The 13,840-nt window shown below is 38.3% G+C and overlaps 1 protein-coding gene across 1 annotated transcript in view; it reads right to left on the bottom strand.

Annotated features, from left to right (window-relative positions):
- Nucleotides 1–13,840, bottom strand: part of CNGB3 (cyclic nucleotide gated channel subunit beta 3) — a 137,367-nt gene that overhangs the window by 21,876 nt on the left and 101,651 nt on the right. The window contains exon 14 of the mRNA XM_069466261.1: nucleotides 4,925–5,008. Coding sequence (XP_069322362.1) covers nucleotides 4,925–5,008 — 84 coding nt within the window. The remainder of the gene's footprint in view (nucleotides 1–4,924; nucleotides 5,009–13,840) is intronic.

The raw sequence follows: 13,840 nt of genomic DNA, 5'->3' as shown, positions 1-13,840 counted from the left end.
TATTGATTATAATTTATGCCCTGAGCTGGCTGAAACAATGTCTACTTTGTCCCAATGCCGAGCACAGGGCTTGACGTATAGTAGATACTCATTTACGAATGAGGGAAGTATAATTTAATTGTTCTCTGGGAAGTTTTAATGTCCTTTAATACCTAGGTTTATTTTCCTGAACATCGATTATTGTTGTTTTATAATTGTCAGGTTGAATTTAAAGTTAATCAGACTCTAGCTCTTATTTAACATCCAGGAAATTGAAATGCTCATTTTATCTTCGTGATACCCTTATGAGGCAGGTAGAATAAGTATTGTTATTTTCATTTTGCAGAAAGAAAAACAAAGGCACAGACTGTCTTAGCTTGATTAGCCAATTTTCCATGACTCTGAAATTAGGAGCAAAAGGAAGCTAGAACCCACATTTCCTAACTGAGCAATACAAGCAGTATGTTTAAGTTTTGCAGTGTGCAAAATATTAAGCATAGACTTATGTTCAAAAACAGATCAGAGTAGAAATTCTAATATAGATGGATTTTATTATAGTTATTTGCCTTTGCATAGTACTTTTAAAAATCATAATATATCTGATATTGACATATCTCCTTATTTTAATTCCTGTATTTGTTCTGTCAGAACATACTACTTTATAACCGCAAAGCATTTCATAGATATTGACACATTTAATTCTTGCAAAAATTCCAGTGAAGTCAAATAAAAAAGGTACCATTACTCTTATTTAAAAATTGGTAGTACAGGCTTAAAAATTTGAGTGTCTTGAGCAAACTTACAAGGCTGGCAGGTGATAGCACTAGAACTAGCAGCACATATGTTGCTTGACTCTGTACAATATTAATACACGCAGATGGACCACATCTAACGATGACTCCCATATGAAGACTGATCTCTTAAAAACCAATAAAATAGCTATGAATGATTTTAAAAATAAGGCAAAGTGTCTGAAAATTAGTTTTGCAAGAGATATTCCAGGAAGCAATGATTAGGATAGGTCATATTCCTTATTCTTTGCATGAAGTAATTCTCAAGGAGCTGGAATGATTGTTCAAAGGCAGTTATTACAACTGACTGGAGGTAGAAGTGCATAATGGGTACTTAAATATAGTTCAGCACTTTTAATTATTTTTTAACGAGCATTTCAATAATTTTCCAAGGAGATCTGGCATAATCAACGAACCAAAACTTCCACTATTTCTTGCATATTTCTAGGCTAATTTAATCCTTTCCTGCAAGTTTAATTAGCATTCAAATGAAGTAGACATTCCTCAGAGAATAAGGGCTGACAGCGTGTGTAAAATAAGATTGAACCAAGCTCTTGTGGTTGGTGTCTGGACTAATTTGGAGGAATTGTAGAAAAGCAAGAGCTTCATGCAGGGTGAGGTAATCCTTAGAGAGAGGGCACTTCAAAATTTCAGGGGTACTGTGTAGAAGGCTATTTCCAAGGCTGGCGGGGGAGGGGGCATTATGACACTCAGGTGTACCCCATCAGAAAACAGCTGTGCTATTCAGAGTGTGGCTCCTGGGTCAGCAGCGGCAGCATCACTTAGGAGCTTGTTTAGAGGCGCAAATTCTCGGTTCACTGAGAATTCTCACTGCGGAAATACGGATCAGAATCTCTGGGAATGAGGTTCCAGAATCTGTGCTTTAGCAAGAGCTCCAGGCGATTCCTGTACTGCCATGGAGCATTCTGAAAAAATTCCCAAAAACTCTTTCAAGTAGTCCAAGCTACCCACCAGTAAGTTTAGGAACCATCCTGAGGATGGGGTGGGTCAGCACACTCAGTCCCAAACCCTGCCATTTCTTCAGTTATTTAGGAAACCTCAAATTGAACATAATTGTTTGTCTTCCCCTTTCCTAAAATATTTTGGGAAAATAATAAGCAAAAACCAAGCTGAATTCAGCTGTCTAAAGTCTGGTCAAGAAACAGCCTTTTTGGTTTGACACTATCTACTATCATCTAAGTCCCCGCTTGAAAACAAAAACAAAAAAAATGTGACTTGTAGTTTTGGTGACTTCCCATTTCTGCTCTTCCCCCTAATCATTCCTTCCTTTGACTCATTTGTCTTCACTGGTCGGTTTTTGTTATTGAGTGGGGAATGAGATATGAAGAAGAAATTAGAAAGGAGAAGGCTGCAGCTACTCTGCATTTCATGCTTTGTTAAGCTAATTTGCACTGCTTCCGGCCATGGGTGCTAAACTTCATACGAGTGATCTCAATTTTCAGTCCCTGTTGCTACTGGCACAAATGGGAACGGTCATTTTGGTGAGTTAAGGTCATGTCATTCCAATGCACCACTGCCCCAAAGGGGTCCTTAACCTGCACTGGGGCTTGTATTTCCCATTTATATAAAATGATTTTATATCACCAATCTGTTTACTTTTAACTTGGACTAATTTGCGTGGGATTGTAAACCTTGGTTTCCATTTTACCACAATCTCGCCTTCTCTTTTATCTCTACAGTTCCTTCTCAGTTGCCCTCTCTGATTCTTCTTTATTGGCCTCCTCCATAAAGGTATTCTTTAAAGTGATAGTCACGGCCCTCTTCTCTTCCTTGAGGTTGGGATCCTTGAACTTCTCTTGAAGTCAGCTTCTATTATGTTCTGGTTCCTAAACATTTACCTCCAGTTCCATCCTCTCTCAGCTGGACTGATTTCCACCTGTGCGCCTGGCATCGCCACCTGATGCCTCGATGCACCTCACACTCCATTTGGCTTTGTCTTTAGCCCCTGGGACTTGCTTCTGTTCCTTAGATATTCCAAGCTCTGTCTCGCCTCTTGGTTCGTGGCTCCAAGTTTTCATCAAAAAAGCTGTCCTGTCTGCTTTTTTTTTTTTTTAACTGAAGAACTATTTTTCTTTAGATTTTACAAAGGTCATGCTTGACAGTCTAATAACCTTTCCATCTCCCAATCCTGAATCTAAATTAAGTGACTTTGTCTCTACACACTCTTTGAGCAACTTGTATTTTCCATTTTTACAGCTTAACATATTTTGGAGTTATGCATTCTTTTAATATCACTTGCTTATTTCTTTTCTTTTCTTTTTTTTTTTTGAGACAGAGTCTCACTCTGTTGCCCAGGCTAGAGTGAGTGCCGTGGCGTCAGCCTAGCTCACAGCAACCTCAAACTCCTGAGCTCAAGCGATCCTCCTGTCTCAGCCTCCCGAGTAGCTGGGACTACAAGCATGCACCACCATGCCTGGCTAATTTTTTCTATATATATTTTTAGCTGTCCATATAATTTCTTTCTATTTTTAGTAGAGATGGGGTCTCGCTCTTGCTCAGGCTGGTCTTGAACTCCTGAGCTCAAACGATCCGCCCACCTCGGCCTCCCAGAGTGCTAGGATTACAGGCGTGAGCCACCGCGCCCGGCCAACTTGCTTATTTCTTATCTCTTCCATCAGGCCAGTGGTTCCCAATTTTGGCTGCATTTTAGAATCATATGGTAGCTTTCAAAAAATACTGGTATGTGGGCTCTATCCTGACCAACTGAATCACTGCAGGTGGAGGCCAGACTTCTCCATTCAGGTGATTCTGATGCACACTGAACTGACTATCACAGCACTAAACGGTAAACCCCTGGAAGGCCAGAACCATCTTCTGCTCAGTACTCAGCACAGTTCCTAGCTCATAGAATTGAAACATATTTATTGACTTGTATTAAATAAATCATACTAAAATTGTTCTAACATTTGCCTTATTGTAGTTTTTTGCATTCCCTCTGCAGACACAGTTCCTTCCTTTTTGACTTAGCTCATGCTATTTCTTTCCTCTATCCAGAACACCTATTTCCTCTTTCACCTTGTTCAATTCATTTTTGCAAGACACAGTTTGGACATCATCTTCCCCAGGAAATTTTGCTAGTATCTGGGAGGGACAAGTGCCCCTACTTTATGTCCTACAGCAGCCTGTGCTTTGATTAGAGCACTTAACATATCGTTTTAGAGTGATAAAAGTGATTCTCATCCTCACTCGTGAACTCACCAAGGTCTTGGATCACCTCCCATTTCTTTAAACTGCTCATCTTCCTCTATTTTTAATTTCCATTATTGACATCATCAATGATATAATCTCTCAAGATATAAAACCCAGAGTCATCATTCCTTCTCTCCCTCCCTTAAGTTAGTGATCAGAGATGTGCAAAAATATTATCCAAGGGGATGTTCATTGTAGAGTTATTTATAATAGCAAACATTTGAAAATTGATTATGATACATCCATAGGTTGGAATATCATGCTGCTTTAAAAAAAGGGTTGTATAAGATTACTTAATAATACACAAAATGTTCATATGATATATCATGACATGACAAAACAAGTTGCAAAACATATTTTCAGTATGATACCAATTTTATAAAACAAGCTCTGTCCATCCATCAATTTGTGTAAAAAAATAGGACAAAATGTATGAAGAGTGGTTATTTCTGGATGGTGGAATTTATACCTTTGTGCTTTTATGTGTTTTCCATTTTAAAAATAATGAACATGTATTATTTTTATAACCATAAAAAGCACAGTAAAGTTTTAAAAAATGTGGCATTAATTATTTACTATTTGGGTGAGCAAAATGGAGGTAACTGATATTTTGTCAAAGACATAAAAAGGGCAGAACCACCTATCACTCTGTAACTTTTTCCCCTACTTTAAATGTTTGGAATTAATGGGGTGTGACAATTGATCATTTACATTTATACAAAGCAGCTTTCCAGACTACCCACACTTCTATAAGTAATGAAATCCATATTGTCTTGTTCCGTTTTGAACTCTGAGAGCACATTATTGTTTTACAGAGCTGTATATCATAATTATTTCTATACTATGGAATTCACCATGGACAAATTCTGTTTAAACTGTGCACTTGACCTGAAATCCTCAAGTGCATTTACTAGCTGTGCATTTGAAAAACAGCATGCACTCACCTTTTTGCAGACAAAGTCACCAGGTAAATAGACAGTGGATTTCAATCTTAACAACATGTCATAAATCATCTGTGTGTCACAACCCTATATGAAGAGAAAAATAATTCTTATAGACGCAGCTGAAAGGCCAATATTTCAAATTAATTTAAAATGCAATGTAAATAAACAGTAATAGATGTTGTCTGCATTAGCATTAAAATATTAATTGCTAATGGGTATAAATTTGCTTTGATCCCAAATTTTGAAAAAAAAAAAAAACCTATAGTATAATGGCTAGAGTTTGGATATTGAGCAGGTAGATTTAGGTGTGAATCCTGTCTCCACTACATATTACTATGTAACCTCTCATGCACTCAGTTTCTTAACCCATAAAATGGGTATAAAAATGGTCCTTATAAGTAAAACAATATAGTGCTTAATTAATGACTATCAATGATTATGATAATATGACAATAATTGATTATTAGTATATTAGGACAGACATAGATCAAAATCTTGGCTAAATATCTTTCTTTCTTATAACATCTTTGGTACTATTGTTAGATATTACTTAACTTTGCAAGCTTGTATGTCTTTCTTTACCAACTCAATTTTCATCTTCTTAAAGGCAGGGAAAATGTACACAACAGATACAAAAGCAATATGTGTTGAGTGAATGACTATTTATATCCATTTTAATAGTGTAATAAATAAATTTTATTTGTTCAAATATGTATCTATATTTGCATTCTGTCTAAATAATTATAATTTATCTATATGATGGGCTAAAGAAAATCTATAGGTGGTACAAAGATCTCACTTTACAGAGTGGTTTTGAATCTTTTGCTTTCACCAAATATTTATATTTTTTCCTCTCAGAGCTGTTAACATGTAGTAGCTTTCCTTTTGTGTTTGGTTCTGCTCACCCTTTAGGGGAATTATGATTTTGCAGAGAACTAATCATCAAGTCAGTAGCAGAGAAAGGAAGAGGAGAAGCAAAGGGTCTGCCCCTAGTATGTGGATTGGATAATCATTCCTCTAGCAATCACTACTTTACTGTAATGGTTTCAGTAGCAGACACTTGACCTAGAGCCATGTGAAATTTAGACCTCGGGGTTGCTTGACTGATAAGGAAAATTAATAATTTATGATTGAAGTATCATCAAGTAGCCATTGGTGAGAAGCATTCAGATGAATTTTGTGTTAGAATTTTAAAAATTCATTTGAGAAAGTATAGCTTTTGGTTCTCCAGAATAGAAAAAGGCCAAGGCCAGAAGGAATACCTTAATACAGTCCAACAAATATTGATGAAAAGCTGCTTTGAGCAAGGCTTTGTATGATGCCCTGTGAGGAATTAAAGATGAACCAAAATAAGTCTAGCTTGGATGATGTCAGTAAAAAGCTATAATTGACGGTAGAAGATAATCATGTCACAAAACATCCCCAAAATATCCATAAAATTTGTAAGAAGAAGGAAGTTACTTTTGTTCGGCAGTGGCATGAGAGAGAAGGGAAGTGCCAGGGAAATGCTCATGCAGGTAATAAAATCTGAATCACTTGAGGATGAGTATGATTTGTATTTGCAAAGATGCACCAAGGCCCTTTTAGGCAGAAGGAAATTGCACTTTTCTTTCCTTGTTATGTATTTGCTTTACAAAAAGTATGTAATTTTTATTTATATTTTTTTAGTCCTACCATGTCTTTTAGGTTATCATATTTGCTAAAGCAAACCACAAATATAATTTTTTTTCTAAAAGGCATATTTTGTTTTCAGTAAAAGTTTTCTAAATAAATGGCTCATGCTGGATGTCTTTAAATGCTGTCATCATTTCAGAATAATTTCCTTTCAGAAATTGGCATTCTGATCATTTAAAACTCACTTAGAAAAAAACACAAACATACTTCGGATTGATTTTTGGATCTTCTCCACTGAGAAAAGTTTGTATCTTTGATGTTTTAAAGAAAATCCATTTGAAATATGCTTGGAAGTTCTTGAGCATGGACATGTCTGGAATATTATTGCAACGAAGGTAACTCATACATTCGTATCCATAGAGAAGATTTACATTATAAATGATTAGAAATAGAAGATCTCAAAAAACCCATTTAAATTTACTTTCATATGTGTAATTTGATTTTTTGACATTAAGTTTTATATTCTTAATTATAATTTGTAAGTCAAAAATAAAATTTTTGTTCCTTGAATAATTCCTATTGGAATGCACTTTGAAAATTCCCAACTATATTAAGATGTAGTCATAGGAATTATTAATGATTTTAAATGTTTTTCTGTGACAGTAATTCCGATTCTCTCTCTCTCTCTCTGTGTATATATATATATATATATATACATACATGCACACACACACACACACACACACACATAGTAAATTCTTATATTTTTGTTGCCTCAGTGCCCATTTTGAATGTAAGTTTAACTTATACCAGAAGCAAGGTCTTAGTCACTCTTAGTCACTCTTGTCACAGTTTCCAGTTCTCTACCTCTCTCTAGTTCCTCAGTGTGGTAGATCCAGAATCTGCCTTCTACAACTGCCACCTCTCTGTGGGACAGTTACCTACGTGACTCACCCCACTGACCCCGCACCCCACATGGTCTGCGCAGATATGCCACAACCACCGCCTCTCAGTCACGGCGAGACTCCACGGAACTCATGGCTGCTCACTGGAAACCCACCAATTAGAACTGCCCATGGGAACCCCCCTGGGTGACACTCGGGATCCCAATACAGGCTCTGGCCCCCCTCCCTCTCGCCCCCAGCCCCCACCCCCCACCCACCGGTTGAGCACAAGCGTTCTGCCTGCCTGTCGGCCCTGTGAAGATGGCGGACCTGCTCTCTCCGGGACCTGTAAGTGGGAAAACCGCGTCTGTTTTTTCATGTGTTCTGCCGTGCTGCCTCCTCTGGGTCTCACCTGACCCGCACACTCGAACCTAACTTTTTTTCAGGTCAGGGCTCTTCTAGAGAGTGGCTAGCTTGTAGGAATGAACGGGACACAGGTCAGACAAAAGCCGAAAGGTGTAAACAAATTTCCTGTGAGAGGAAGGAACATCTGGTCTTGGGCTGGACACCTGGGCATTAGGCTGTCGGCCAGGAGAAAGAAGTACCCCGTGAAAGGCACCCTGTAAACAGCCGCAGCGCTTCCTCTGGAGCCTGGTCAGGACAGGGCTGAGTTTATACCACTCTCCAGAGAAGGACCCCAAGACCAAGCTAGAGGAAATCATAACAGCGTGGCCGCACTGAAGGCCCTCCATATCTGTGGATGTTGCATCTGTAGATTCAACCAACTGTGGGTGGAAAATATTCAGAAAAAAAAAATAGAAAATAACAATATCACAATAAAAATAATACAAATTTAAAAATATAGTATAACAATTATTTAAAAGGCATTTTACACTGTATTAGGTATTATAAGTAATCTAGAGATGACTCAAAGTATAAAAGGGGATGTGTGTAGGTTCTATGCAAATACTACTACATAAAATGTTATGTAAGAAACTTGAGCTTCCACAAATTTTGGTATTCTTGTGGGGGCTGAGGGGATGGTCCTGGAACCAATCCCCTGTAGATCCCAAGGGACGACTGTATTATATTCAATACTGGGAAAATTGGAAATGACGTAATGTCATGCTGTGGGCAGATAAAATATTGAATATTTATAGGTTGGATATCATAGAGTGGTTAAAATATATAGACTATATATATTTATATATGTGATTAAACTCAACAAATAATGTGGTCTGAACAAAAGTAAGGTAGGGAATATATTCAATAGGATTCCAAGTATGAAAAAAACTGCACAGAATACTGCCTGTTGTTTATGTTTATATAGATATAAAGTAAAATAATAAAAAGGATTCAGAAGGATAGCCTCAAAAAACATCCTAGCAAAAATAGAAAGAACTTAGCTGGACAACTAAAAATATATAGAAAAAATTAGCCGGTCATGGTGGCGCATGTCTGTAGTCCCAGCTACTCGGGAGGCTGAGGCAGAAGGATTGCTTGAGCCCAAGAGTTTGAGGCTGCTGTGAGCTAGGCTGACACCACGGTACTCTAGCCCGGGGAACAGAGCAAGATTCTTTTTCCAAAAAAAAAAAAAAAAAATCCTAGCAGCCACCTCTGGGGGAGGAAGAAGGAAGAAGAATGGATCTGGGGAGAAGAACTAATGAGATTTCAACTTTAATTTTTTTAATTTTAAATTTTAATAAAAATAAAAATGTCTCCCTTTGTGGAGAAATGCATTTTTTTTTTCCCTCTTTTATCCTTCAGGTGTGTTCACTGGCAGAAAGCACTAATAAAGGAAACCAAATCAATGGGAAGTGTTAGGCCAACCTAAGAGATAAGCCCTAAAACACATAAGCAAATAATTAGTGCTCTTCTCAGTCGGAATGTACACAAGTACTCATATTGATAGTTTTCAGCTTGTAGCTTGGATTTCCTCAGAGAAAAACATTTGAACCATTCTAAATATAACTTCTGTTAACATACTTGGATAGGACATGGATCGAATCATGCAAACTGAACCTAGCAGCTGTATGTTGTAAACACTTAGAATTAAGTGATTATGTCTCCTAACTTGCTTCATGGAAAGATGCCACTGGCTTTGGGGCAGCTGTGGTTTATAACTAAATCTTTCTTCTCTGGATTTAGTTCTAATGAAATGAAGTTTGCATTATGAAGTTGTTATATTTTAACTATTATCTTTTTCTCCCCCCGCCCCCAGAAAATGATTATTTTCTAGAGATACACTTTGCTCAATTATTGTATGATTAAAAAGAATTACATCCTGGGACTAGATTTTCTTCTCAGTAACTCAGCTCCATTTTCTTCATAGGAGTCAGGATATTTTCTGGTTTACAAAAAAGTCCAAGGATTGTTTCATAAATGCCCCTTGTCTATTAAGTGAGAGTACCTGTATAAACATCAACATTTATATTAAATTTTACTGTCTTCTTATCTTTACTTATTTAATTCTTCTAACCTTCCTGTGATGCCTGGCATTAATGAATATATAGTCATCACTCTGGGTTTTCAGATGAAGGACTGGAGTCTCAGGAGTCTATTGACTTTCTCTAAGGTTACACATGCAGAAGGTGTCAGAGAAAGAATATCACCAGAGTGTGTGCTTTATCTACAATTCGAGCACCTTGAGGTCTAATTGTGTGTATTATTCACACCTGTACCCTCAGGGTCTCACCATCATTTGGAGCATGCTAGGCACTAAATAAATATGGGCTTATGTATGGAGTGAAGCTGTTAGAAATTGCGCCGTTTTGAACAATGAAAACTTCAGTGCTGTCTAAAAACTGTGTGTTACAGATTTAAATTAGGAGTATAGAGATTTGAATGAAGTTGGGAGAAATCTTATTTTTATTCTAAAGAAAACCTGTATGTTAGATGGTGTTTCCTTCTTTTAATAATGGCAAGGAAATTCTTCTTTTAATAATGGCAAGCTCTGAATACAATTGTGAAGTTGGTAAAAATTTATCTTAGGAATGCCTACCCTCGTAGTTCTTCCGAATTTCTCTTTTTCTAGGCTCATTTCTGCTTTCTTCGAAAGAGAACGTAAGATGTTATCAGTAATTTGTAACTCACTGTGGATTTAAGCCACTGACAAGTACAAACAATGGTCTTCAGGGGTTTTTCTGCCTCAGCCTTGTTTATTCTAACAGAGTAGGCTATGGGAGAGATGACTGGGGCAGAGAATTCTGAATTCAGCTGGTCGTGCCATTGACCACGCCAGTCATGGTACTGATTGGTAGCTGTTGGGAGCAGCAAAATCAAATGTGACAAATAATTTGCAAGGTGCTCTGATGTCATAACTTATTAATATTGAGTTCTAAGTATGATCAGACCTAACCCTACACCTGATATTAACAAACACTAGTAAAAATCATCTCCATCAAGCTTTCCTTGAGAACTGACAATAATTCTATTTTTCTAGGAGTTTTGGTGTCACATAGTCAAAGTGGGAAGTCATGAGTTGGATGAAACCCTGACGATGAATCTTATCCATCTTCCTATGATCAAGCAGGGCCACATGAAGAGTCTGATCCTACTCATGCGGAAACTCCCCTGTGATTATATCAGTTTATTTCTCAGTCAATAATAATAGTAATAACAACAATGAAACTGCTATAAGCACTTTACATGTTTTGAGTCACTTACAACCATGCATGTTATCTTTTTCATTTATAATTTCCCCATCCCTTTGGAAGGTCCCAGAGAGCAGGGACAATATGGCCACAGTAACTGGGGCCCGAAAGCCTAGCTCAGTGTCTTACACAGAGGAACTGCTTAGGATATGTAGATGAGTGGAGTTCATCTACATATTCTAAGCATACTATTCAAAATACTTTAAAAAGGCTAGCAACAGCACTTTATTACTTTTTTTTTTTTGAGACAGTGTATGGCTCTGTCACCAGGGCTAGAGTATAGTGGTGTCATCGTAGTTCACAGCAACCTCAAACTCCTGGGCTCAAGTGATGCCCCTTGCCCCAGCCTCCTGAGTAGCTGGGACTACAGGCATGTACCACCACGCCCAGCTATTTTTTTCTATTTTTAGGAGAGACCTGGTCTGGCTCTTGCTCAGGATGGTCTTGAACTCCTGAGCTCAAGCGATCCTCCTGCCTCGGCCTCCCAGAGTGCTGGGATTACAGGCGTGAGCCACTGAGCCCCGCCAATATTTTATTACAGATACCACCAGGGTAAAAATAAAGTTGGTAAAAATGAATCAGTCTCACTGTAGCGTTCTGATTTCAGGGCCTGAAGAGTAAACATGTGATGACTTATCTGAATAGCATGTCACTGCTGGGGATCCCTGTGTGAGTGGTAGAAGGCATTTTGCCATTCCTGTCCGTTTCCTGGCTCAATCTGTCACTCACATGCAAAACACTCCTCGTCATTCCTACCACAGGAGGCACAGCTTGTACTGGCATTTTTTCCCCGCATAATCACAAACAATGAGTCACAGATGCCCGTGAGGTGTCCTGTTGGGATGGGTTCTGCCTTACTATCAGAGCAGCACATAGACACATTGTGCCTGCCTTGATAGACGGGTGGTGCCTATATTCCAATTTTGGGATTGCTGGGTCCCTGGTTTTCCACTGTTGAGCAGTGGGAGCTTTTTGTTTCTAAAGGATGCGATTTTAATACCAGCCACTAGGTGGTGCAAAAGAACTTTTGTTAAAATTTCTCCCATTTCTGGTTAATTTAGAGGCGGAGGCAAAATGTGATTTCCTCAGCATTTAATTTGATAAAAATACATTTAAAAATAGAGATAGAAATAATAAATCATCAGAAAGGAGGTAAAAATGCCCAATCTCAGAAATGGATCGCTCCTTATTAGCTTAATAGTTATGCCTGGGCCTGGAATAACATGAAATCTCCGAAGAAGAGCCATTTTGTGAAAAATTAAAAACAAAACAAAACAAAACAAAAAAAAACCGCACATATAATATGACTATTCATCTCTAAGCTATTTCAAAACTTTGATCACCCCATACTGAAGCAGCAAATCTTACTAATTAAACACAATTGATTGATCCAAAGTTTTAGTGAAAATCTGTGACTCTAATTCTACCTGCTTTGATTAAGGGGCGGGAACCCCATGAGATTTAGGATCTTAGTAGGAGAGTCCACAAGTGTGTGTGAATTTAGGCATCTAACTGATGCGCCAAGTCTGAGTCTGTGAAAATCATAAGGAAGGATTCCTTGAGCTTGACTTTTGACTCTAGCGAAACTTCTGTTTCCTCACCATCGCATCCGTCACCCAGGCAGGGTTGGTGGGGAGCTGAAAGGTGGTGTGATACAGTGGTTAAGCTCCCAGACTGTGGTGTAACAAAACCTGCGCTCAAACTCTGTCCCATTGCTAGCGCTCTGGGACCGCAGTCAGGTGAGTTGTTTGCCCTCTCTCTAAAATGGGAAGGGTGACAAAACTTTCGTCAGAGGGTTTCGCGGGAGCTAGGGCTGCCATAACAAAACAATGAAGACTGTGTGGCTTAAGCAACAGAAATCATTTTCTCACAGTTCTGGAGGCTAAAACTCGAGACCAAGGTGTCAGCAGGTCTGGTTCCTCCTGAGGCGTCCCTCCTTGGCTTGAAGATGGTGGCTTTCTCTCCGGGTCCTCACGTGGCCATTGCTCTGTGTACTGGCACCCCTGGTGTCTCTTGGTATGCCCTGCTTTTCTCTTCTTAAAAGGATCCCAGTCAGATTGGACTAGAGCCCGTCCTACGGGCCTCATTTGATCTTAATCACCTTTTTAAAGGCCCTATCTCCAAATACAGTCACATTCTGAAATACTGAGGGGGTTAGAGCTTCAACATAAGAGTTTTGGGAGACACAAGTGAGCCCCTAACAAAAGGGTTTCTGCGAGAAGGTAACGCAGCAGTTAGTACAGTGTAGTACATGGTATGTACTCAGTAAACAGCTATTTATTATTATAATTTTTGTGAAGACATATGTATAAATTTTAAAATTTGGAGTCAGCAACAGTTTGGTTTCTTGCTTTTGACTTAATTATATTCCATACAGCCTGGAGAGTGCTTGGAGGACCTGTAAGATTTGGGCAGACCAAGGTGTATGGGGACAGCGTTGTTGGGATTGAAGAATTATGGACAGAATGGAGGACCTTCATGTGACGTTGTCCTTATTATTATGATACTGCAGCATAACTTACATTGCTTTTGCCAGAGTATTATGAAACTTACTGTTCTACTAGTATATAAACAGATTTCACAAGGCTAAAAGGAAAGGAATATAAGCACATTTGTACTTTTCAGGGTTTTTAGCTTGAGTATAGTGCAAAATTAAAGCAACAGACGTATGTCTTTTGACGAACTAAAGTGAGATTAGACTTATTCTCTGGTGCTACATTGCAAACAATTTCCACAAGATCTGTATCCATTCTTAAATTTTACAA

Source organism: Eulemur rufifrons, chromosome 3 (assembly GCF_041146395.1).
Source record: "Eulemur rufifrons isolate Redbay chromosome 3, OSU_ERuf_1, whole genome shotgun sequence".
Lineage (NCBI taxonomy): Eukaryota > Metazoa > Chordata > Mammalia > Primates > Lemuridae > Eulemur > Eulemur rufifrons.
The sequence above is the reverse complement of the archived record's forward strand: the minus strand, read 5'-3'. Positions and strand labels throughout refer to the sequence as shown.